Source organism: Apteryx rowi, unplaced genomic scaffold (genome assembly GCF_003343035.1).
Source record: "Apteryx rowi isolate R43461 unplaced genomic scaffold, aptRow1 scaffold_84, whole genome shotgun sequence".
In the NCBI taxonomy this organism is placed as follows: Eukaryota; Metazoa; Chordata; class Aves; order Apterygiformes; family Apterygidae; genus Apteryx; species Apteryx rowi.
The window spans coordinates 2,756,797-2,782,370 of record NW_020451138.1 but is presented as its reverse complement, the minus strand read 5'-3'; the positions used below and the strand labels follow the sequence as shown (position 1 = coordinate 2,782,370).

Genomic DNA, 25,574 nt, shown 5'->3' with positions numbered 1-25,574 from the left:
TTTCTGAACAACTCTGTAAGAATGAAGTCTGAGATACAGACTCCAAGGTTGATACATTTACAGTAAAAGCCTTTCATAGTAAAACACATGAAAACATCCTGAGGCCTTATTTTCAAACATGATTAACTTAAGAACTAGAGAAAAATCCATGTGGCTTCTATGCAATTATTAAGAAAGACTGCCAATTTTCTGAAGTGTTCAGTAGTTTGTGAATGCAGTACTTTTTGGCCCTTGGATCTGCTCTGAAGCCAGCTCCTTTTATTTTTCATATTATTTCCCATGAGAGCATACAGTGAAACTCAAAATTAATGTGAAGTGTCATGTTTGCAGAACAGAACAAAGTGAGTTCTGATACCAAGCTCCCAGTATTCTGCTTACTAACATCCCAATAAAGGAGCAGATAGTTTATAAAACGATTCTGAAAAATTAACATACACCCCTAAAAATAAGCAAAAAAGCTAAGGTAAAAAAAGGGGTCGGAATGTGGAGCTAGGCTTATATTTTCTCAAATTGTTTTCTCCGTAACTCTTACTCTGTGCTTCTTCAGAAAATAATTTCAGTATGCAGCCAACACTCAGAAAGTTTTTCCAGCAGACACTTAAGAAGTTTTCTGGCACAGCCAGAAACCTACCATATGGGCCAGTCCTGCTCTCCCTGAGCACAGCAGGAGTTTGGTCACTGTAATCACTGAAGACAAGCTGGTATCTGAACATAAAATTTTCTTTGGGTAATTTATGGAAACTTTAGATGTGAAACATAAGCAGTTTCCTCCTATAGCACCCAACCACACAGCAAGCTTACGTGAACAACAAATAGCACAGAGAACAAGGAAGTCAACGAAGAGTGTTGAAGCAAGGCTGGAGAACTATCCCTGTTGCAAAGACTGCAGTCACTTTTACAGAAATCACAAGTGGTTACACTTTGCATTACTTCTGAATTGTAGCTTCTCACCGCTCTTCTCCCTGTTCAGAAAGGTTAGCTAACATTAGTTAATGAACTTCTGAGAATTGTCCAAAATTTAGAAACTCATAATGTACTTTAAAAGGAGTTTGATACAGACTGTTCATCTTTCCTTCTAGAAATATATACTTGTAATGAACCAAACTTCTGAAATGTTACATGATTTCCAGTGGAATCCAACCTGCAGAAAGAGAACTATGCCTTTAATTCAAGTTCAATACCCACAGCTTGGACAATGTTAAAAAACCACAGCAACTTATAGCTGTACATCTTGGGAAGAGAAAGATCTTAAACAGATTAGCTTCACAAAGAAAGCATTTTTTAAGGATGCACTAAACTCTAATGCAGACCAAGTCATACACTGCAAAACATTTCCTCAACTGTGTGTTTAAACTTAGAGATTAAGGTTTGTTCTTTTCACAAAGCACCAAAATGTTCTCAATACAGTCATTCAAAGGCTTGGAGAAAGGTGCACATTCATAGACTCCAACTCAATTGTTAGACCTGATCTGTTCAGAAATCTTGGTCAAACACTTAATGCGGAACTTTTCTGCTACCTACTGAGGCTCCTCCACGATACAAGAACTCTGATCTTTTACCTGGCAGGTTACTGACTATGACTTTTAAGAGATGGGTCTTTCATAGCTGAGGCTTTTTCTCACTAGTTCGTCTGGGAGCATCAGCTTCCTGAATCTGGGGCTGCCCACCTCACCTAGCTCCGTCTTCTGTATTTTGCTCACAAGCTTTCCGAAGGGTTGCTACAGAGCCAAACAGACTAAGAGCCTGGAAAGCCATGCATGTTTCAGAAAGATCAATACATGCTAACTGTTTACACAACAAGCTTTTGCAAAGTTTCATTTCCCTTGTGGGTTTTGTGGTTTGAAGATTTTGATTCCAACTAAGGCACTGCAAATATTTTAAGTGAAATGAAATTCAGTCACCTTTCAAGCCTTAGATTAAAAAAAAAAGTTTGATRTATCTTTACAGGGCATAACACTTCCAGACAGTGACACCCAGCTAGCTCTGAACAGTCAGATAACAGAAGCAGCACAGTCATTTGAACATGCTGGGTAGCTGTGTATATTAACCCTGGCAGAGCTCCTTGCTAGCACTGCTATCTTAGCATTCAAGCCAGTTCTTATGCCTAGGTCAGTTGTAATATCTACTAACTTGAAACACCTTTTTTGATAAATGCCAGAGCATAAGGGCTCTCTAGACACCTCCTAGCTTGAATATGAAGCAATTTATCAGGCCTGAATCTGACTGTAACTATCATAAAATACACACATACAACTTGGGTCACCAGCTATGGTAGCAATGGAAAATAACGGTATAAAATAAGAGCACATTTTTGTATTATACAGAATGGAGTTCTCTCAGGAGAACTCAGAATCATGGCATACATACATATATTGACTGATAATATGTCTATGCTATGTAATAATAGAAGTGGTCACTTGTAAAATAATATCGGAAGCAATCTTTTTCTTTATTTAATGTTAAAGCCTTCTATTTCAGCTAAATTCACAGCATTATTTTGTAAAAACTTTACTCCATAAGGTTATTCATTCATATCCCTAAACGAATATTTATTTATTGAAAATTCACAGATATTAAGTTAATTTAAACAAATTAACTGTATTTATACATACTCATTTGTATGTGGGTTTTTATACATACATTAGCTTATCTAATAGCTTTCTTATAAAAGGCTAGGTCCTGAATTCTTCTCCCAGACATTGAAGCATGTAGAAATTAATTTTAGCCACTGATTCGGTATGTTATGAGTCTATCTCAAATAAAAATTGCTCCAACTGTCCAACCGCTAGGACTTAAAACATGTTTTAGGTTAATGGACAGCTTAGTTACATCCACTAATTTACTATTTTAGTTTTATTTCTATGATTCAATAAACATTTCAGCCTACAAAAAATAAAAGTGATCTTCATCTAGCTAAAGTAGTACACATCATAGTGTATTTGGCTGTCTTCTGTCTTACACTAAAACAAAGCAACATGAAGAAAAACACCTATACAACGTTTTTATGCTTCATCTCAAAACAAGCCCTAATTCTTATTAATGTTTCAGCTGGCTGGTGTAAAGAAAATATCTCTACTTCTTCTTCAGCAGCTTGTAATCCTTTGTTTCTCACTTTGCCCAGGAGCTTTGTACACTGCTGCCTTTCTCTAAAACACACTCCACACCAAAAAAAGAACTTTGAAATTGTTTTTGCTATGTACATCTTTTTTACATAACTGTTGAAATAAAAACATTGGCATTCTCTCCAGTGAAGGACTCTTAAATTAAACAAGAAACAGATGGAAAAGCTAMTTGAAAGATAATCATCATCTTGGTAAGTGAACCACAGTGAAGTTCCTGCTTCATTTTGGTAGTTTTGGGAACACTTTGGGCCGGATTGAAGCCAATTTATACCAGCTGACATTAAGTTATGACAATTCATCCCAGCTGAGGAACCAACCCATTAGGACTACAAAAATGTATAAGAGGGAAAACTACTATTTGTTAGAACTCTTGGCACATCAAAGTCCAAAAAGGTTGCTGTGACCTCAAAAAAAGTAAATTTCAGTGCAATGCGGCTTTCTCTTTGCTAAAATCTGTCCTGTTAACATTCATGGGAAGAAACTTTTTTCAATTTCAGAATCACCAAGATCCATTTGGAATGACTAACACTTACTAGGTTCATAGTAATCCACTATAGTCACTGAGGCACCTTGGGTATTTGCCACTTTGAAGTCTCTCACAGCCGGAATATCCACGCAAACCTGTGTTTCATTTAGCTAGAAAAATAGAAGAGAAACATCCTGAGAACCCTAGTGATGGTGGTTTTGTGGAAGGAAGAACTTGTTACTTGATGGGAGACCCAACCTCATTTCTAAAGGCTTAGAGTCTGGATACAGATAAATATGCTTATCTCATTTGTAGTCATTTTGGCCAAAATACAGACTTCTTAAAAAGTTTGCTTACTTGTACATGATTTTACAAGAGGTATAATCTAAAAACCTCTTACAAATATAAGTGAGTTGTACCTATGCAACCAGCCTCATTAATAAAAGTGGAACTATTCACTCAATGTGAATAGCAGATGGTGAATTCCCCAAAGAATATAATCATGATGTCTTTCTGAAATTAATTCAGACAATGACTGAGTCAGGATTAGCATCACTGCAGATGCATTTTTTTTCATTATTTTCAACTTACAGAGTCTAAGTATAGGTTGACTTTTCCATTGTCCTTTTCCATCTTCTTAACTGTATTGTCTAATGCAATGAAATCTGGTGACACAGAGAAACCACTGAGTAAACCAACCTCCATAAGAGCCATGCCACTACTGGAAGCTGCACCAGAAGCCAGGTACCTTTTCAAAACATAAAGACAAGGAAATTTTAGTGGAAATACAACAGTTCTCTACCCAAATAAACTGTTTCATCATTAAATCTCAACAATGGAAGAGATAATACTTAAGAATACTTAAAAACAAATGGAAAAAAATGCCATCAAGAAAATTGCTAACGATAAAGAGATAGTAATTTATTTCTCTATTATTCTGCCTGACAATTTCAACCACATGGGCAAAAGTAAGTTTAGCACTGAGAAAACTACAGTATAGCAATCACATGAGAGCATAATTCTGACCACACTGACACCAATAGGACCCTTTCCATGGGCATCTATAAGTGCAGGTTTACATCACAAATATGCAACAAATATCAAAATTTAATGCATGTTTCAAAAAAGGCAATTCAGAAACCATTGTAGGAACTCTTGAACTGCAACATTCATATGGAGGCATTCTTTGTTTTTGCTTTTATTCATTTTTGGAGGGTGGGATAAAGGTATAAACCAAAAAATCTCCCAAACTTTTTCATATATCTYTTTCTCTGGAGATATTCAAAACCTGCCTGGACGTGATCCTGTACAATGCGCTCTAGGTGACCCTGCTTGAGTGGGGGGGGTTGGACTAGACGATCTCCAGAGGTCCCTTCCAACCATTCTGTGATCCTGTGATTCTGTGATTCTTAGATATAGACTGATGGTTCTCTTAACAGAGTCATCATTACATTATTTCTCCAAGCTCCAGTCCTAAAATGCATAGCCATGTTATTCATCCAGTTTTGGAAAAAGAAAATTTAGTAAGTTGAGTTCCTTCGGTTCTCCCAAATAATGCTTATTATCACATCTCTTCCCAATTTGAGAATCAGATGCTGGACTAAAAGGCTTTGCTCTATTAAGCAAGCTTAACATATCATGGTACACAACAGAACTATCAAAATATATTTATGGTTTTCTGTGCTACATGTAACACTTATAGGTCTTGCAAAAGATTGTATTGTTTTAAATAAAGTAGGTGGCAGAAGAGTTTTTTCGCCACTTGGCATCGAAGGTAAATGACTATTGTTATACTATAATAGCAGTGACTCCAAACTGCATTTTGAATGCCTGACAGTAGTTGAAAGTGATTGAATAAAACTATTTCTTTGTAGAGTTGGATGGTTTAAAAAAAGGGACGACTTGCTTTCAAAGCAATGCTATTAAGCCTGGCAGCATGGCTGATTGAACACAGATATGACTTTGAAAGAAATACAGCACAACTTCTGACTTCAGTTGGCTCATGAGATTAGAAACAAATGAAACCATCTGTTGGATGATGTGCTATGCCAGAGTAGCTGCTATTGAAAACAAATAACTGAATTGGAACKGGATGTAATTATATCTGTATAATTACCAATGAGAGGGGAGAAAAATACCAAAGCTGTCTAGTGAGCCTGGGGTACCACCAAAATACCAGTAGGTAACCCAGCCAGCATGGTATTTCCAAGAAGTGAATAAGATATATCCCTAGAAGTTACAAGGATCTGGCTAAATAAACAAGAGAGACTGCTTAGAGGGAAGGTCCTGATATTGTCTCTTCAACTCCAGGGTCTCTTAAAAGAAAATAAATCATGCAAAAAAGGAGAATGGCTAGTAAGAGAAAGAAGAAGCAAGACTTGAAACTTTTATCTTAACAGAACTGAGAATATTCTGAGTTGCATTTTATGTTTCAGCACATCAGCAGTATGAGGTCTGTATGAGACCCTCCCATAGATGGTGCAAAGATGAGAGAAAAGTCCAATATTAAGCTAATGAATGCAGGAAGCACAAAGAAGAGAGTGAGTAGAAGCACCAGCAATCAGTTTCCCATTCCTGGAAATGGCATGTGGGTGACAAAACCAACCAGAGAAGAAAATGACACTCCTGGGTATGTGCTTTACAGACAGTGAGGCCACTCTTCTGACCAAGAGTCTGTTCAAATTCAATGAGACATCATATGATCCAGTGTCAGAAAWGATACCCAGTTAAGATGACCATGGCCAATCACTAACTATCAAGCTGGCTGAAACAAAGTGGAATATTCTGTGGATTAGAGATAGAAAAAAACTGCAAAGCTGCAGTATCCATTACCTGACTGTGCATACCCACAGGTAGCTAAACTGGTTGAGATTTCAGCGGTGTTTCTGGATTTACCTGCTTTGGCTTCTGTACCAAAAAGTCACATATGTTGTACAGATTAAAAGACCAACTTTAAACTAATTCAGTAATTTAATAATGTGCGTATTATATAGGATATATTGAGGAGAAAAAAAAATGGTGACCAGTCTGTCAGGTCAAGCAACCTGAGACCAAGTCTCAGCCTACAGAATAGAAACACAGAATTACTAGAATTTATACTGGCCCACTTTCCATGCTACAGTTGATGGATCTTGATATTCCAAATATTCTCCTGGGGAGGTTTTATAACACTGTTAGTTCTTCCTCTATTCTTTAAACACTTTCCAGTAAAACATCAGTCTAGAGCCTTCCAAAAGAGCAGAGAGATGGGTTCCTTCTTGTCTTTATTCCTGAATCAAAGTTCTTAGACAGAAAAAGAAGATCAGGATGCTCAGCCAAACTTATCCCAGGCCAGTCATGTAAGCCCTTTACATGTCAGGAGTTAGTGGTAGACTTTAAAAAACTGTTGACACTTCATAGAAAACTTTAAAAGAGAGAAAAAAATTCTATTTCTATTCTAACAGCTCTCATGTATTCTAGTGTCCCTGCCCACCATCTGTATCACTGAATTGGTTACCAGAAACACATGCATGAAAACAGGACTCTGGCTTTGTTCCTGCTGGTTATTTCCCAAATTAAATCAATCCTCTCTGTACTGACATCATATTCACTATGGTTGATTATTTGCACGACGGTGTCACCTAGAGGCCCCAACTCTAGTCACAGCTTCCTTGTGTTAGGCAGAGCATAATACATAGTCCTAGCCATAAGGATTTTAAACTTTAAATAAATAACAAAAAAAGGATGTGGAGGAAAGGAATGCAAGAGTAAACATGGTAGATCAGGTGGTACTTTGCAAATCTTGTGTTTACAGGGAACCCATTATAATGTCACAAGAAGAAAAAAGTTTTTCAAGAGGCAGTATTTGGGAAATACAGATGAGATCACAAAATACAAAGAGTGTATCCACCTCAACATCCTTGTAGATAATAGAAGATAAAAGATATAAAAAATGTAAATAGACATATATATACATAGATACAACATCCTACAGGGTTTTCTGTGAAATATGCATGCTTTTTAACCACAACAAAATGTGCCAACTGAGAAAACTGAAATAGAAAAGACATCTACTTGCATGGCAAGTTAAAAGGTGGCAGAAAAGCAGTTAAAGAAACAACTTTGTTTAATGGCTAGCTGACTTAAGAATATGAGATAGAACTGTTCAGTGTCACCTGTTCATAGGTGATCCAATTTCTATTTACGTTAACGTCTGATGGCTGTTCTGTGGTCTCTGAAATGATGCTTCTACAATCTCAGATCACTACTTACTAGGTGTTTACTGAACAAGACAAATCTTCCCAGATGCACCCCCCCATCCCTTATTCAGCAGAAAGAATAGAATTAGATTGACCTGAAAACTCATCACCTCTTTCAACTCTAGAATGGTACTTACATTTTATTACTGACATCATAAATATAAGATATAAAGGTAAATGAAAGACTACAAAGATAACTGCGGAGTAAGACAAATCTCAGCTGAATATGTCATTATGTAGACATGGATTTTGACCCAGAGGCGTAAGTGTTCCAAGTAAAGTTTATTAACAGAGATGACCAAAGAATGATTACTTCTATTTCATGATAATTTCAGAACTTCAGAATTTGCTTCTGTTGTTACAAAAAGAAAATATCTACTTCTAGATCAAAAGCAAAGCATGAAAGGTAAGTAATGGGCAGTATTCACACTGTGGAAGCCACTGGTTGAATCTTCTAGTTTGCCCACAGTTCTCCATATAGCTAAGAAGCACTTGCACCAAAAAGGTCTCTGAGCTTTGTATTTCACACAAATTTTTCCATATACTTCTAACATCTAGGGAACCACCATCCTTAACGCATGCCAATACAAAAATATGACTGACCAGTGACAACTTTGCACAAGAGATCTATTCAGAGCTATCAAACTATAACTATAGTATTTATTGACCTATGAATTGCTTCTTAGTTTAATTATTGCTGGTTTTTAAGAAGTAATTATTTTGCTCTGTTTAGTTATACATTTATATACAGTGCTTTAGTAAATCTGTACAAACAAATGGAAAATTTAACTCATCTTTATATATATAAATGCTTCATAGACAAAGAGATGCATGAGATGCCCCAGTTGAATTACCTACCTTGTGCATACGTTCACAGTCAAATGGTTTATATCATCTTTGTTATCCTTTACATCAACATTCAAGTCAAAGGCTTCTTGGTTTTGGACAGATTTTAGCCTCTGATCAGTGTGTTTTGTGTTGTAAATAATATTGAGCTGTAGATTACAAATAGAGACATTAGATGATGTAAGTGAAGCAAAACTATGTGGTCAAAAACATTAAGTTTGTAACAGTAGAACTCCAGAGAAATGACCACATGAGAAGGGTACAATGCCCTTGTTTCTGACAGCTGGACACATGAGACTCACAGGAAGTCTCAGAAAAAAATATACTTTCTGAGCATTTTGTAATGCAGCAGTACCAACGCAATTAGCAGGACACAGCTGAGCCAAACATGAAGGAGTTCTAGGACATCCAGTAATTTTCTTCCTAGTTGCTTTCTGCTGGTTTACAATATGTGCAGCTACTTCCTGTCAGCATGAAACAGGATGAAGGAAGGAAGCCTTCAGAGAGTGATACCCATCRGGTTAAAAAGAAAGACTGAATATGAAAGCAGTGCAAGAGCAAATACATAGCGTATGTACTGAATTGTCTTCAACCATCATGTCACAGCATTCATACATTCCAAACTGATGAGGAATAGCACATTACTCCAAGCTCAAAACAATACAGTTGTTATGCACTAAGTAAGTAGCTTCATCCTATGGTTCATTTGTGCAAAGACAAAGCTACAGTCCTTAGACTGCCTCAAGGACAGAGCTCTCGCCTGTTCTGTTCAAGAAATGCCAAGCTCTGCTAAGTGAGGATATATGACAAGTAAGGATGTATGTCCTCTACTGGATGCTGTCCAGTAGAGGACAATAACATTGATATAAAATAGGCTCATCTGTTATGCACAGTTTAAAGGGTTTCCTATTCTTTTAGTGTAGATGTGCAGAAGATGTTTGAAATACATCTTATTTCAGAAGAGTGGTAAAACCAGAAGCCCTTAAAGGTGGTCTGAATAATTAGGAGATAACTTGATTATCTTGACATCCTATGAAACTACCAATGTTGACAGCCAAAGCAGAAATGCTGGATTTGGAATTGAGCAACCGATGAGTACTCTCATATCATCACCCGTAACAGGAAATCAGAGAGTAACAAAAAAAGACTACCCTGCCTACAGAACTTAACCTGTTGGGATAAAGAAATAGCTGAATTATTACCTGCAGTGCTTCATTAAAAAATACCTTGGTATCAGACCAGAAGATGGCAAATTTGACATCAAATTTTAAATGAATTCAGGGGGTCTAGAGAACTGCGGATATCAAGTAAACTCAGTATCTGTACCAGAAAACATGGTGGAAACTCAACAAAAAGTCAAAATAGTGGACATATGAGTACATATGATATATTGGAGAATAGCCTGTTGTTGTAAATCTACCAAAGTTAACTGAATTAAGTAAACGAACATGTGGACAAGGGAGCTCTACCTAATATAAGCTCTCTGCATGTTCAACAGGCATGAAGCTGGTTGGCAAGATTGCTAAGCAAAGGTTCTGGAAGAAAATAAGCTGTCAAGGAATAAAGGAATGTTAAAAGTCAGGAACAGAGGGTAGGAATAAATGTTCATACATGAAAGGACTGGAGTCCTAAAAGAATCCGTGCTAGGTGACACTTGATAAACATATCCATAAAAGTTAAACACATCCACTGTTAAACATATCCATAAATGATGTAGAAAACAGGGTGAATACTCACATGATAAGGTTTGCTGATTATACTAATTTATTTGAGGTAGCAAAGATGAGGATTACTGCAAAGAGTTGCAGAATAACGGGGTTTGAACTCACTACTACAATTCAAGAATGAGATCTTGGAGCTGTTGCCCTACGAAAATATCAGTTCCATGTTCAGCAGTGATCATAAAATCAAATAAAATGCTGAGAGCTATTAAGAAAGGAACAGACAAAAAAGCTAGAAACATCACATTAAGCCAAGGTGCAGTTTCTATCCTCCATTTCAAAAAAGATATGGTAGAATCAGAATGGGCACAGATAAAGTTGACTGAGATGATCAAAGGCAGAGAATAGTTTCCATTTAAAGAATGGTAAAATAGATGAAAATTTTTCAGACATGAAAAGGTAAGTTGAAAGAAAGATTCAGTAATGGCAAGAATGATACAGTAGTGATACAGTAAGTAAAACAGTAGAATAATGACCTGCATGGAAAAGATAAACAGGAAACAGTTTTTCATGCAATGCAAGATTACACTATAGAATTGCTTCCCACAGGAGGCTGGAGATGCTAAAAGTGTACACGAATTCAAGGGCAAAATAGATAACTTCATGGAAATCAACCGAGATTTGCTAAGTACACAGAAACAATCCCCAGCTGAAGATCTTCGATAATAAATGATAGGAGGTGGAAAGGACAGTCAGGGAGTATGTTATCTACATTTATCTTGTTCTTACACTCTCCTCTGAGCATCCACTTCTGGCTATTGCTGGAAACAGAACACTGGACTAGACTGAGCTTTGCTCCGACCCAACACAGTCTCTCTTAGGCCTTCTCTCCAAATACATGAACTAGGAGACCAGATTCAAGATGAACAAGAGGTAGTGCTTCTCCATGCAATGCACCATTAGCTGTAGAACTACTCGCCACAAGAAGCTGTCATTGTTAAAAGCTTAGAAAAATTCAAAAAGTGACATATTTGTGGAAGAAAATTTTACCAAGGAAAAGGTCTATTAAGCCAGAGATGACACAATGAGATGACCTGTGGTTTGGGAAGGCCCTGTGTCACAGACTGGTGAAGGGCAGGAGGGTACTTCAGTGAGGTATCACTTCCTGCTTGTCCTGTTCTTGTAGCCTTCCTTGGACATCCTTTCTCTATTGGCCACTACAGGATACAGGATAATAAATTATATCAGTTGTCCCAGTATGTCTGTTCATGTGATATTGGTGGTAAATGCAACATCCCTTTGCTAAAATGTGGTGCAAAGATACCAGGACAACACCTCCGACAGAGGACAAGAGAATGAGTTACTGACTCAGCACATCAGTGAGACTTATCAGAAAGCTCAACTTTCAAAACTTTAGAATGACAAAAACAAATACAATAAATTAAGAAAATATTTACTGTCAAAGATTAGTTGACATTTGTTTGGCAGAATTGTGATTTTCACCAACAATGGAATAGTAAGTTTTCATACCGTTTTCATAAACAAACTCAATCATTATCTGTTCCCTTAGTCATCAAGATAGAACACTGAGAGGGAAAAAAACCTTCTTTGGCTCTGGTAGGAAAATAATCAGAGAGTGGCTCAACTAATTCCCCCAGCAAAACCCCAGTGTGTACTTTGCTTGGCTAATGAAAAGGGAATGAAGGAGGTTTCTAGAAAATCACAGTCCCTTTAGAACAGTGCCTGGCAGCAAAAGGAAAACTGTCAGTTCAAATTTAAAGGTACAGCAGGGGGTGGCCCAAGTTACATGCTAGCAAGTCAGTGCAAACAGTCTTTTGATTTCTGACTCTGCTTTTGCTGCCACATCTCTGCCTCCTTGATATGAAAGTTATGCCCTGTCTTTTAGTCTACAGATATATAACTCCCATCACCCTGCCCAGCATTCCTGAATTTAGCATGCTGTATGTGAGTATAGAGCCAACTTTGTACAGACACTCAGAACAATAGTGGTGTGGTAGTGAGGACATACCCCATATGACTGTTCTGCAGAAGGTAGTACCAAGCAAATCTAGAAGTCTGCCAATTAAAGGCTTGTAGAAAGTTTGGTAAAGGCAAGCTGGCAGTGCCTCCACAATTTGCAATCACAAAAACAAATCTGTTTTAACTTTTGCCAGAAAAGCAAATAAATGAGCATTTACTGCCAATGCACGACATCTGAAACTACATATCGAACATGTCAATCAGGTAGTACTTTCATGGAATATGTTACCGTTGTTAAGTTCAGGCTTTCCTTTCCTGATTTCTCATGACAATAAAGAAGAAATCTTTTTTCACAATGCAAAGATTTTAATTAAAACTTCCTTCTTTGATACATAGTTAACTTGGGGACAGGAAGGCTGTTATATGGAACTAGCATTAAATTAACAAAACAAGCAATTGCATTTCTTCTTAATCTTTTTAAGATGCAGTTGCCAAAACTGAAGGCAAAACTGGTCCAGTCTTGTCATACTGCAATCAGTTCTGGTAAGAAGCCCAAGAAGAAGAACTTAAAAGTTAATCTTCTGCATGTAAGAGATGCTTGTAACAGTACCGGATCCAATCAATGGCAGTAGGTGGAAAAGTGAACTTATACTCCCCTAATCCATGTCTCTTTCCTCTCCTTTTTGTTCTTCAACTAGCAATGTAAATGTACTTAACTGAGGGCATGAGTTCAGTGAAATATTTTCAGCAGATTCTCGCTCTCCATTTTCCTATCCCTTTTTGATTAGTTAGTATCCACTCAGAAACTGCAATGGAGAAATATGTATCCATTTCACAGTATATCTTTTTCAGTACCGTCACACTGACTAACACTCAATCCTTTATCTAATTCTAGTGAAAAAAGCTGAGTGGAAAAAAAGATCAGTGATTTTCACTAACAAGCAACAGGTGATTCTCAGTTTTTTTCTCACTCCCTTTGCCTACCAAAGATATAGCCTATGCCCACTCTTTTCCTCTGTCATTTGAGAACTACTGGTTTAGCTGTCACTCAACATATGAACTGAGTTTATTCTGAAAGGGGATGGCAGAGAGGAAAGTGATGTCAGCCAACAACTGTCCTGACACAGAGAAGGTGAGAGATAGAGCTCTCTCCAGAGAGCCCTCCATACACAACCAGGAGATCCAAGAGATCTTGCTCATCAGTCCACTTTGCCCATAACCATCCTCCTTGATCCTGTCAGCCCTCCCCTCACTGCTAGCCCTGGATTTCAGTAGCACCCTCCTTTGTCCCAGAAGGCATGGGCCATGCCAAATGGTTGAGGCACTTGCCAAGCCCAGCCCACAGTGGTTCATCCAGTTAAGAGATGTTTCTTCCAAGACTTTCAGCAGGCCACCTAGAGAAGATGACTTCTTCCACTCCTTTGTCTAGAGGGTCCCTTTCATATACCCTCTCCCTATAACCATGCTCTCCTTCCCCTTGCAGAATTAGAGCCTTAAGACATCCATAGTATTTGCCCACATAATGAAGGGATGAGCTAGGAGACTTTTTTGACAGCAGGACCACAAAACTACAAATAAATGTCTGCTCTTGCAGTTATATTGTCCAAAATAAATATATTTTATGAGATCCTGCAGGGTTGTGAGTGAACACACAGCCAACTTGCACACAACAGAGAGTGAGGTTTCACAAAAAAACAATTTTTTTAAGAATCCATTCTGTTTTGAAAGGCTTTTCCATTAATGGACTGAATCTTGTGCTTTGTGATATTTAAATGAATTACTGTTTTGACACGCTACATTTGGCCAGAAAGTCAAATCGCAGAACAGTGAATTTCACCACTGTACTTTGGCGGGTCTAAGACAATGAAACCCAGCTGAAGAAATGTGCTTGCAATGTCATATGCTATCTGATTTATTAAATGAGACCCAGATCTAACTTGTGTCTGTGAAAAAGAAAAATCTCATTCAAATAGCATCAGTGTTCTTTTTTAAGAATAGCAGACCTGTCAAAGGAAGCAGAAGGAAAGAGCTGGCCCTGTCTAAGAAAAGTTTTTGGAGAAACTACTCCAGTGTGTTAAGTACAATATTTGGAAACAAGTCACAGCATCTCTGCCTCAAAGCTGCAGGAGAAAACACAACAGCACAGTGACTTAAATGAAGTAGATAACCTGGCATTGGTTTCTGAACACCAGTTATCTGGTAGCATGTTAGAACTGTATAACAAACCAGGAACTTAAACCATGCTGCTATACATCCCTGAGGAGCCCTCTAACCCCTGAGTTAAGTACTGGCTAGTCTGTGTGCAAGAGCTCTGCTTGGTCTTCACCAGACATGCTGATTTGAATGTGAAATTCCCCTATTGGCAAAAGTTTAATTGAAATCTTCCACAGAAGGCAATCATTTCAATAAATCAGCATCTTCCAGCATGAAACAATTTGCTGAAAAGTTTCTGATCTGCTCTCCTGACAATTAGTTGACCGAATATCAGGGAGTATTTTTCAACAATGATTAAGTTTAAGCAGTCTTAACTGTTCTGGAACCCCACTCTGCTACATTACACACACACACGCACACACTTTGAAATGACAGATGTGTAAATGCAGTCTTGCTGACGTGTTCATTCCTATCTTGGCCAACAGGTCTGAACCTAAAATATACTCTGAAACATTTGAGCTTTGCTGTAAACATCATTTGCACTTCTGGGAATGAATAAACAATGGTAATGATTTACATCACTGTGGGTTTTGCAGACTGGTGCTGAATGAATGAGGTATATCTGTAGCTGCTGTTCATTGCTAATAGGCAGTTGTGAAAGTTTCTTTGTAAAAGTTCTTATCCAAGAGAGTATTTATTAAACTATCAGTGTGCTTTTTTGTTCCCCAGATGCGCAAGAACACTGAAGCAAAGGTCAGATTAGAAGGAATTTGAGATTGAATCTGATCTGGCTTAAAACTTTGGGTCCATTAAGGTGGCTTAAGTTCAGTTTTCCCAAGTATGACTAGTAGGCATCTACTCGGAACTCTGCCCAGTTTTGTGATAGACTCACCAACTATCAGTTTATCTATATACTTGTAGGAAAACAAAAATTAGTCTCTCATGCTTAGCAGAGACTAGTATTTCCGTATTATCTATTGCTCTAGCTTTTCAGATGTCTTTTCTTTCATCCATTTGGTTCTAAACCACTATTATCAACAGGACAGAAGGTAAGAGAGACCCACTAGTGGTCATATCAAATCAAATCCAATATTGTCTTCTTCTCATACAATATTTCTCAAAGTGTTACTGAAAATCTTGAAGGGAGGCTTTCTTCAGGACATAATCTCTGTTACTGGGGAGAGCTAGAAGTTGAAAAGCATAAAAGCACTGCTTGCTAATTCCAAAGACAACATGTACTGATCGCAGCTTAATTTGTTTAAACTTAAATAAAGATGTTGGAATTTTTACCACTGACACACAGGACTGGCAGAGAGGGGATCACTATACCCTTTCAGTCTTCCCATCCCCACTCTTTGGCTGATCCTAAGCATCTGCTTTTGGCAAGTTTCAGTAACTTTTTATTGTCTTTTATACTTTTTCAGAGCAGCATAAAAACTGCTGGAGAACCTGGTCCTAATACTCATCTTCATTTTTAACTTTTGCACTATTGTTGTATTCTACTTCATTAAAAGGGAAATAACTCTAAATAACTAACAATGTAATTATGTTCTGTACTGATCTGTGCTCTACCAGAGTTGACCGCAGGGGCCTGATGAGACATTTCTGCCTGGTCCACATGCACTTTTGACCATCGCACCTCCTAATGTACTACTGCAGTATTTGCCTTGCACCTGCCACGACATTTCTGCAGGAGAATGGGCTTGTTTTGATATGACTGACCCATGGAAGTGCCCCAAAACTGTCAACTAGCCAACAGTACTTAAAAGGTTGGACCATTTGAGATACACAATCATGTGAATGTGAAATCTGTACATTTACACAAAAATTGGTTCATATCTTTTTTCAATTAGTGAAGTACTTTGTTATTGATTTAAGACATTACAGAGGATTGTTCTTATTAATATGTTTTATAAAGCTTCCTATTAAAATATACCTTCTTTACAGAGAATGTATCTTTAGAAAGAATAACTCCACTGCATACCTGAAAGACAGCAAATCCAATTCCCTCCACTGAAACTGTTACTGTCATTGGCTGCACAGGGGCAATCTAAAAGAAAAACAGATGAGTTAAACAGTAATTTCAAAATACTTTCAGGCAGCAGACTTTACTCACTTTCTACAGTACCTCCTTGGTCTGAAGTAGAAAACGGTTTTGAGTATCAATTGAAAATGTTTCTGGAATTTTCAAAGTAGGTGCTGTTACAGTAACATCAATTTCGGTCTTGCTGGCAGTAGTAAGAGATGCAAATAGACTCAAGGCTTGCAGAGCCACTACAGTGTCCTGTTGAGAGAAATAAGTGCTTCTGTATTAAATGCAACTCTGCACACCAGATGACAGGCAATCCTTGCTAGGGTTTGTCTAAACACTCATGCTGAATTTGTTTAAATAAGCTAGGTTTGAACAAATGTGATCAAGTCAGTGCAATTGCTCAGCTTAGACACTTAATCTGGTCTAAGAATATCCATGCAACGAAACATATTAGATCAATTTAATCAGATCAGGTTACCACCAGTGTGTTTTAGTGAACTATGTGTGTATAAAGCCATGCCTTTGACAGCTCATAGTCCCTGTATTGTCCCATCTATTGATTGTGTTGGGGTTTTCATGTAGCAGCACCCACATATCCATTGGGATTTCACTAGCATGAAGGATTTCAGAGCAGAAGAGGAACAGTACAGTACAGCAATTAAGATAGATACTGAAACATGTAATGGCAAATGAGATGGGAGCCAGCTAAGGAAGTCATCCACTTGTGTGAGATGTGGAAGACCTGACAGGCAACGGTCTAGATGCAACAGTCTGAATCACATACCACCCACACAAAGAGGAGAAAGCCAGTGAAGAAAGTAATGATTCTGCTACTTTCTACATTTACACAGGGACTAAGCATAAGTAAGCACTATGTATCCAGCATTTCATAGTAATTTTTGAGGGTACCTTGATCACTGGAGCAAAAGTCAAAGGTCTGAAAAAACAGTAATGTTTATAAAAATGTCTGAAATCATTTCTTATCAGTCCTATGGCAAAAATTTCGAAGGGGATTCCGCCCAGTTTTGATGCTTTACACTTGATCCAAAGATTTTGTACAATCATACCACTGCAGAATATGTTTATAAACACAGTATCATACCTATTCACAAATTCTCTTTTGTTTATCTTTGTGTACAACTGCAGGCTTAGATCTCCAGTGTTTGAACATTAGAGGCAGTTTTTGAACATTTGGTCCAGCACAGTTCAATGGATGAGAATTTTAACATCTAGTATTTTCTGAAAAAAATGCAGTAATTCTACGTCTGTAATGCTTCCCGGGAATTTTTGTTGTTTGTGTATTTCATTTTCCACTTATTCTTAACCCATGATAGTGAAGGAATGAGCCTTGCAGGCTTGGCATATAGGGGTGATTTACTCATTCTTAGGTCATTTCTAGTAACAAGATTCTAAGGTGACAGTAAATGTTCATTAACTGTGACGTGGTGACTATGCCATACCTTAGTGTAGCAGCATGTGCTGCCTATTCACTCTAAATGAGTAGAAACCAATCTCTGAATGATTATAAACCACTCTTTCTTGTGCCATGTCCTGTTCCAAGATGACCTGCTTCATTGATTTCTTAAAATCCACAAACAGCAGATGATCAGCAACAATGCCAAAGTTCCTGGAACACTGAACCACTATGGCTGGGATCATCCCAACTCCAATGCTTAACATGATATGACAGAATAGATGCAGCAAATGGACCACAGGAAGATGTAATAATTTGGAGAAACTGACAGACTTTTCAGTAGGAGGCCAATTATCGGCTCTTACAAGCATGTCTTTCTCTCATACATACTTTCTCTCAGATGCTGACTCCTTTACAGAAGTCAATGACAAAACAAACGACTCTGCCTTACTCAGGCAGTTCATTTGTCAGTTCCTGCTGAAGATCTGTGGCTTGGAAGCCCAAACTTTCAAAACTTCTTTCATACTGGAGTGAAAGAAACTACAGTGATCTATCAGATCTATAGATCTGATCTATCTTATAAAGAGCTATAAGATCTTGTCAGAGAATCCAATTTTAATCATCTGCAAATAGAAATATGCCTGCACTTACCTAAGCTGTGGAGTCCAAGGAATACCTTGAAGTGCCTTTTCCAAATCCTTATAATCACACTTCTCATAGATTTATCTCCCTAAATCCAGTCAGAGTTCAAAATGTCTAGAAATCCTATTATCCTATAAATCCTAGAAATCCTATTTGCCCTTGCTGAAGGTGACTTTGGGGCTTTTCCCCATCTTAGGCTCATATGACTCTGCCAGGAATACAGGCAAAAAACAAGAAGGCCACGAACCACCTACAGAGAAGATAAATGTGCCTTTTGGCATGCTCTGCAACAGAAGGCGCACCCAAGGTTTTTCCACCAGGAAACATTAATTGCTGAAGCACAAGGAACACAACTGGCCATGACAGTGCTACATCAAATATGCAACCTGAAAAGTTAGGGAATATGGTCTCAAGCCACACCTATAAGCCCCTCTATAAGCAGCTCTTCCCTACTATTTAAATCTGCATTCATATATATGTTATTTTTCTGTATGCGTGTATACCTGTATATATGAAATATGTATATTTTATGCATAAACATGAAAAGCATTATAAAGCAAAATACTCTGACTGCAAATTCATGGTAAGCTATACTAGATATACAAATTACAATGAGTTACGGTACCCTAGCTTAGAAAATATCACACATACCACTGATTACTTTTCTCTTTACTGTTTAACAACATATAAAGTTTCTAATATAATGAACTCCTGCAAGAAAACACTCCAAATATTTTCTTAAAGCAATCTTAGAAGGTAACAAAAAGTATGTGGTCATTTCCACAAATTTAAAAAAAAGGCATCCACAGAGACATTTGGAGTAATATTTAAATCAAAATAGTTTAGGCTATAGATGAATAAAAGGATTACATTCATTTATTAACTTCACCCTTGGGGTAAATGGTGCACTGGTAGATTTTCAGACTTTCAAGTAAGAATATTTTCTGGAGAATAAAGAGAAAGTCTTTTTCAACCCATTTAGTGCTTCAATCAGGCCTTTCAAATAATAAGCAAGAATTAACACATTAGGAAAATACTGGAATCTCAGGGAAACTATGCTGGTTCCTAAATTGCACTTTATTTCATACAACTAATCTCTCTTAGATTAATGTCAACATTTGAAAATAATGAAGAATAGCCTGCATAGCTTGGTACCAAGCAGTATGATGAGATGTGACATTTTACTGTGACCAGCATTTGTGGTTAATTTAAAAGCTAGCTTAAACTAATGCAATCCAAAGCACTATATAAATTTTTTGGATGCCAGCACAGCTTACATGATGTGGTTTCAATAATATGGAAACCTCCCGAAGATAATGAAGATCTTCCAAATTTCATGGCCCATCAAAAGTTTACATAATAACGAGGACATAGCACATATTTAGTTAAGATCAACTGCCAACAGAGACACTAGGGTAGGCTGTTCCTCTAAAACCTACTCCACTTTCTTATCTCAGCTAATAGCATTTTAGGAGTTCAGGGACTCACATATGGAAAGAATAGAARGAAGTTCCTCTCCTTGAAAGGAAAGTAAGCACAGATATTTATCGCACTTGCTTGGAAAATCTGATTAACTGTTTTTCCACAGGGATCTCTTCTTCTTACTTTTAGATCTTCTTTTCTTTATAATATTTTAAATAACCAAGGTAACTCTAGTTCTTTCTTTCTTATATACTTGTCAACTTACTAAAATTTTAGTCCACATTTAAGATGCCAATCCTGCAAGAATGCAAGCACGTGCTTAACCAAAGCTGTTATAGAAAAACAAAACTCAATACTTCTTATTTAAAAACAAATGCTCTTTCTCTTTTCTTTTTTTTTTTAATAAGATCTAGTGCTCATTTGGAAAGTATAACAAAGCCTCTTCAGACATAACATTACCTGAGTAGATGAAAATCCTCCAAGGTGATTTCTTTGTTGACTTAACCATTTCATAATAGGGATCCCCTCTGCTAATCTGTGTTGATGAAAGTGCGAGAGCAGAGCATATGCTGCAAGTTCAATATCAATGGACCGTGGCTGCCATGAATCAGAAATTTCAGAAGCAGGTGTAACCCAGAAACGAAATTCTCCTGAAAAAGGAACCAATAATAACATCAGATCCACAGACTGAAGCCTTTGGACTTCCAGGAAAAACTCAAGCGAAACCTCTTAATTTATGCTTAACTATGGGATCTAGCAAGTTTCTTTAAAGTTAATATTTAGGCACCCCGCCAGTAAAGGACTAACTTAAACCCTTCCTCAGAAGTGGCTGAATCTAGATAAAGAGAAAGCTGGAATCCAAATAGTGACTCCCTTTGATTTCAATGAACCTTGTATTGACCCTTTTGTTGTCAACCTGAAGTGCTCATATAAATGAGTTCTTGTGAAAAAGCTAACTCATTGCTAGGGTACTCCTTTCTCTCCAGAACTAAAGAAGGAACTCCAGTCAACAAGACTGCATCCTAGGCTCATTCTTTAGTGAGGTATGAATCCTACCCTTCCCAAAAGTGACTGCCCAAAAAGCCCAACTCACTAAACACAGAGGGACATTGGAAAAGCTTGGTTTCTAGGCTAGAAAATAAATTGCTTCAGATTTTTCAAGAGGATGGTTATATAGTAACCAAAAATTTGAACTTCTTATATTCCATGTCATCTGTTTTTTCTTCCTAAATCAGGGAGCAAAACTTAGTTGTGCTGAACTCAAAAGAGGTTAAACATCACAGTATGGGTCACTAAAGAAAATTTAACAGACCTTTGTATTAGCTTACATAAAGTCCAGTCCTTCATTTCTCTATTCTGATACTGATTTCCACTCATCACCCCCACCACTTTCCTGACCTATCAGAACCCTTTGGAACAGTTGACCTCATCTGACTCTGTTTAACTGGTCTGATCTTACAAGCACACATAATAATAGGGGAAAACAGAGAAGCAATGTTTTCCAGTACCATCATGGTACTCATATCAGGAACACTGTAAGATTGAAAACCCTGGCTTTTGCTGTGAATTGTCATTCATTTATGGACACTTTTTGTTAAGGTTTTCTTAGAAGTTCCTAGCCTATTCGATGTACCATGCTCAAAACACATTTGAATTCAGAAGTAAGATTCTCTTTGTCTCTACTTCTATATATAGGTATGATATATGATATCTATTTTTAAAATTGAAGAAAATCCATCTATACAGCTGTATAAGATTGTTGTGCAATACCTTGGTGTTCTGCTCTCTGGTTTAATATATTCAGGGCTTCCTTCGCTTTTGTACTTTTTGCCCAGGACAATGCATATGTCACAAGTGCCAAAGTATAATTATCCAGAATGCCTTCTTCTAATTTATCTTCTAAAAAGTTTGTAGCACGCTTGATCACATCACTATGCTGGAAATGAAAATCATATTGAAGAACATACAGTGAATAAAATATATATTGTAATATTATAATTTAAAGAAAACAGAACAGAAATATTACTGTCTTCTAGCAACAACCAAGAAATACTGAAAATCTCTTTCAGAGTCACAGACAGGACCTCAAAGGCAAACATTTTGATATGGCACTGTCTCATAAGAATGGGAGTAATCTGACTGAAATCGATTGGAATGACTTGGCATTTCTAAGGATAGTTCCCCCCATAAATTGCTTTCCAAATTCTTGGACTGAAGCTATGACAATACTTTTGCTAAAAACAACTGCTTTTAGCTTTTGCAAAAGTACATAGAAGTGGAGGGCCTCCAAGCACAACTCTTCTTTGTTGTCTCAAGTAGATAGGCCAAAGTATAGGGAAGTTTAACCAAATCAGGTTAAATTTTGGCTCTATTCAGAAGTTCCTCTATTTCCTTAAACTATAAAGTGTTTGCCAGGTAGTATGATAACTTATGAAGTATTCCAGTAACTATAAATGCTACTCATGAATTCCAATACCTGTTTATCCGGGAACCCTAGGAGGGATGACATGATGTAAGCTGTCAGAGTGACTGGATTATTGTTGCCTCCTCGAAGGTCACTCTGTATCACTTTGCCAGGCTCCTGAAATTCTCCATTTAATTTCTGATGCTGGACAATCCAATTAGCTGTATCCACGAGTACATTTGGGTCAATATCTATGAATGGACGAGCTTGAAGGAAACATCTTAATACAAAAGCTGTTAACCTTGGGGAAAAGGTTAATTGAATACAAAAAATTAACAACATATTGCAGCTTCCTCTGTTTAACATGATTTAAGACTGTAGTGATGCCGTAAGTGTTCTACACACATCTTCCAAGCACAGAGGAAAATACATGCCTCACCCAGAAAAGAAAGTAGACTAATCCTAATCTGCAAAAAAATGAAGTTATTTCCTTGTTCCTAAAGATCATCCCTTTTCAGCTGTAATATTTCAAAAATAAGTACAGACTGTAGGCTCCAAGTCTGCCTGTAAATGTTTATCTTTATTCAAATGTTGTTCTCATGCCTTCTGCTGCAAGACTAAAGYGGCATAATCATAATTTACAAAGTAATACAGTTATGAGTTTGATGTTAACTAGCACCATTCTCCCTATAATCACATCACCAAAACAACCCTTGTTGCTTTATTCATTGACAATCTCAAGTTCTGCTTTGACTCCCTTCTTTGCCAAATGCATATTAATGTAACCTGTCACTGCACTATTTAAGTACCAGGGTTGATAGTACAGATAAATTATCTTCGTTTCTCCAGTCTATTAATACTGAGTCCAAGGCAAATCCCACTGAAGTCAATGAAAGATGCTCACTGAAGTAGTGACTGGATCAGTGACAGTAATTGGAATGGTTCTATTTAAAGCCAGTAATGTATATTGAAATATGTAAATACATTTAAACTCCTGGGCACTGTTTTAATCCACATAGGTAGCACCAGAGAATAAACTGATGTGTGTTTCAACCACTCATCAGCTGTGGATTACCAAGAGACTGCAATGGTGATTTAAATACTCAATCGCARTTCTGCTTTGTGCAGTTAACAGCAAGTTTTCACCCTTTTCATTGTAGCAAGCAGCCAAATCCCAACTAGTCTTAACTCATTTTTTTTCCAAGAGAGTTCTAGGTACTCTCTGTACTGGTGAGCTATCCTCTCCAACGGGACAATATCTCAAAGCATTTCACTCAACGATTCCCATGGCTAAAATAACTCATTATTCATCCTTTGCAAAATTAAAAAGCCTCATCCTAATAATGGATTTGACAGCATGTTATCCAGCAGAATGACCTTAGTTGGCCTAAAGACCTAATGAAAACCAGTCGGAAGGCTAATATGGCTGGAAATTTTTACCAGCTTCACAAAGATTTTAGTGGCAGGGAAAATACCTAAAATGCTCAAATTCCAAAGTAAATCTGGCCGAACTACTTACCATGTGCTCCCAGAGGAATCTTCATTTCCAAAGGCACTAAAAGAGCCATCATCCCTCTGGAAAAGAAGCTCTCTTTGGTAGCCTAAAGTGAAAAAGCAGAGACAGGTATTGAACACATTCCTCTTACATGGGTTCCAGTTCAAACTTTCTGATGACATGAAGCAAGGCACTTTCTAATTCTGAGAACAGCAGAACTTAAGCTCAAATTTCATAAAATATCTTCCAAATGTGTAGGAACACACAAAACCATGCAAAAGACTACAAAAAAGTGAGTAGTGGTAACATGAAGGATCTATCTACAAAAATCCAGATATGACAGTGTAGCATACAGACACACATGCCCACATAGCTCAGTGGCTTCAGTAGCACAGCAGTGAGTGCAAACCAGAGTAACAGCCTATAGTTCAGTACTTTGCTGCTTTCAAGACCTGAAGTTGCACGCTTGCAGAAATGTTCTATCTTGCCAACAGAAGGAGAGAGAAGCAAAAAATGAAATATTTTCCAACTGAAAAGGCAAGGCTGCAGCAAACCTACAATTGCTGCTGAAAAATAGCCCCTTTCAGCAACCTGCCAAATCAAAGGACTAGCCATCAGAGAAACCATGCTGGGAGAAGCTGTTCTGAAAGGAGTTACCAGAAAGTCCTCAAAAGAGCCTCCTGAAAGGGACCTGGTTAAAAGGCATCCAAAGATTTTTCAGTATCTAGAACAGCTGTAGTGTTTTACTGAGTGCTGAACATCTATAATAAAAGGACTACAAGGGCTTACTAGCTGCTCATGACCACTAATAGCATCCTTACTCCTTTACTTCAGTGAAGAACTGATATTCAGTAACGTTAAAAATGAAGAGATACCTAAGATACGCTTCTCACTGTAGTCTTTGATGTCTAAAACCTTCCTTCCCCTACATTTTGCTTGATTTTGCTTGCCAGTTGTGCACCCAGAATAATAACAATATCTATTTCTAGCATTTAACGAGACATTTATTCTTTCCTTTTCCCCTTGTTTTTTTTTTTGGCTTTGCTATTTTGGTTATTATAATTAAGAAAGCATATTCACTAGTCTAACACCTGACACAGATACAGAGTACTGAACCAGTTAGGCAGAAGGAAAAGCCTTAGGCAAGGTTTTTTTAAAGATATTTACATCACTAAGTCATACAGAAATGAATGATAGCAATGTCAGAATATCTTTAGAAATAGGGCCCCTGAGGCCCATCTAATTCTTATAACAGTTCACCTGCAATGTTTTCCTCGCATTCACTGATACGTGATTTATCATGTGTTTTCATACTACCCTCAGTATAGATACTTAGTGTGTGAATCACAGCCTTACTTACTGAGGAACAAATGACCTTACCATGTAAGATGAACTTTTGGTCATGGTCTCTCTATAATAGAAAGTTATGTAGGTATAAAGATGTGAATTTACTGCTACATTATACCAGTGCAGCTACCCATACGAACTCTTATCCCAGCAGTATCCAGTTTAATTTTTGTCTCTTTAGAAGGGTTTGAAATTACAACTTCCACATGCACATAGTTGTTTTTTAATGTATTAGCATAACTACAGTGGTTAATTACATCATTAAAACTGGTCAGTCTTTCCCATATGCAGAAGTCTCTAATCTCAGTTAATAAGCTTGAAAAGTGAAGCACTGTTAAGTGGGAGGAAAAA

At 37.4% G+C, this 25,574-nt stretch overlaps 1 protein-coding gene across 1 annotated transcript in view; it reads right to left on the bottom strand.

Annotated features, from left to right (window-relative positions):
- Positions 1–771: 771 nt before the first annotated feature.
- Positions 772–25,574, bottom strand: part of CD109 (CD109 molecule) — an 88,031-nt gene continuing 63,228 nt past the window's right edge. The window contains exons 23-32 of the mRNA XM_026089998.1: positions 23,901–23,982; positions 22,454–22,682; positions 21,748–21,913; positions 20,437–20,627; positions 16,596–16,751; positions 16,452–16,517; positions 8,685–8,821; positions 4,180–4,336; positions 3,656–3,758; positions 772–962 (exon numbers count right to left, since the gene is read on the bottom strand). Coding sequence (XP_025945783.1) covers positions 772–962; positions 3,656–3,758; positions 4,180–4,336; positions 8,685–8,821; positions 16,452–16,517; positions 16,596–16,751; positions 20,437–20,627; positions 21,748–21,913; positions 22,454–22,682; positions 23,901–23,982 — 1,478 coding nt within the window. The remainder of the gene's footprint in view (positions 963–3,655; positions 3,759–4,179; positions 4,337–8,684; positions 8,822–16,451; positions 16,518–16,595; positions 16,752–20,436; positions 20,628–21,747; positions 21,914–22,453; positions 22,683–23,900; positions 23,983–25,574) is intronic.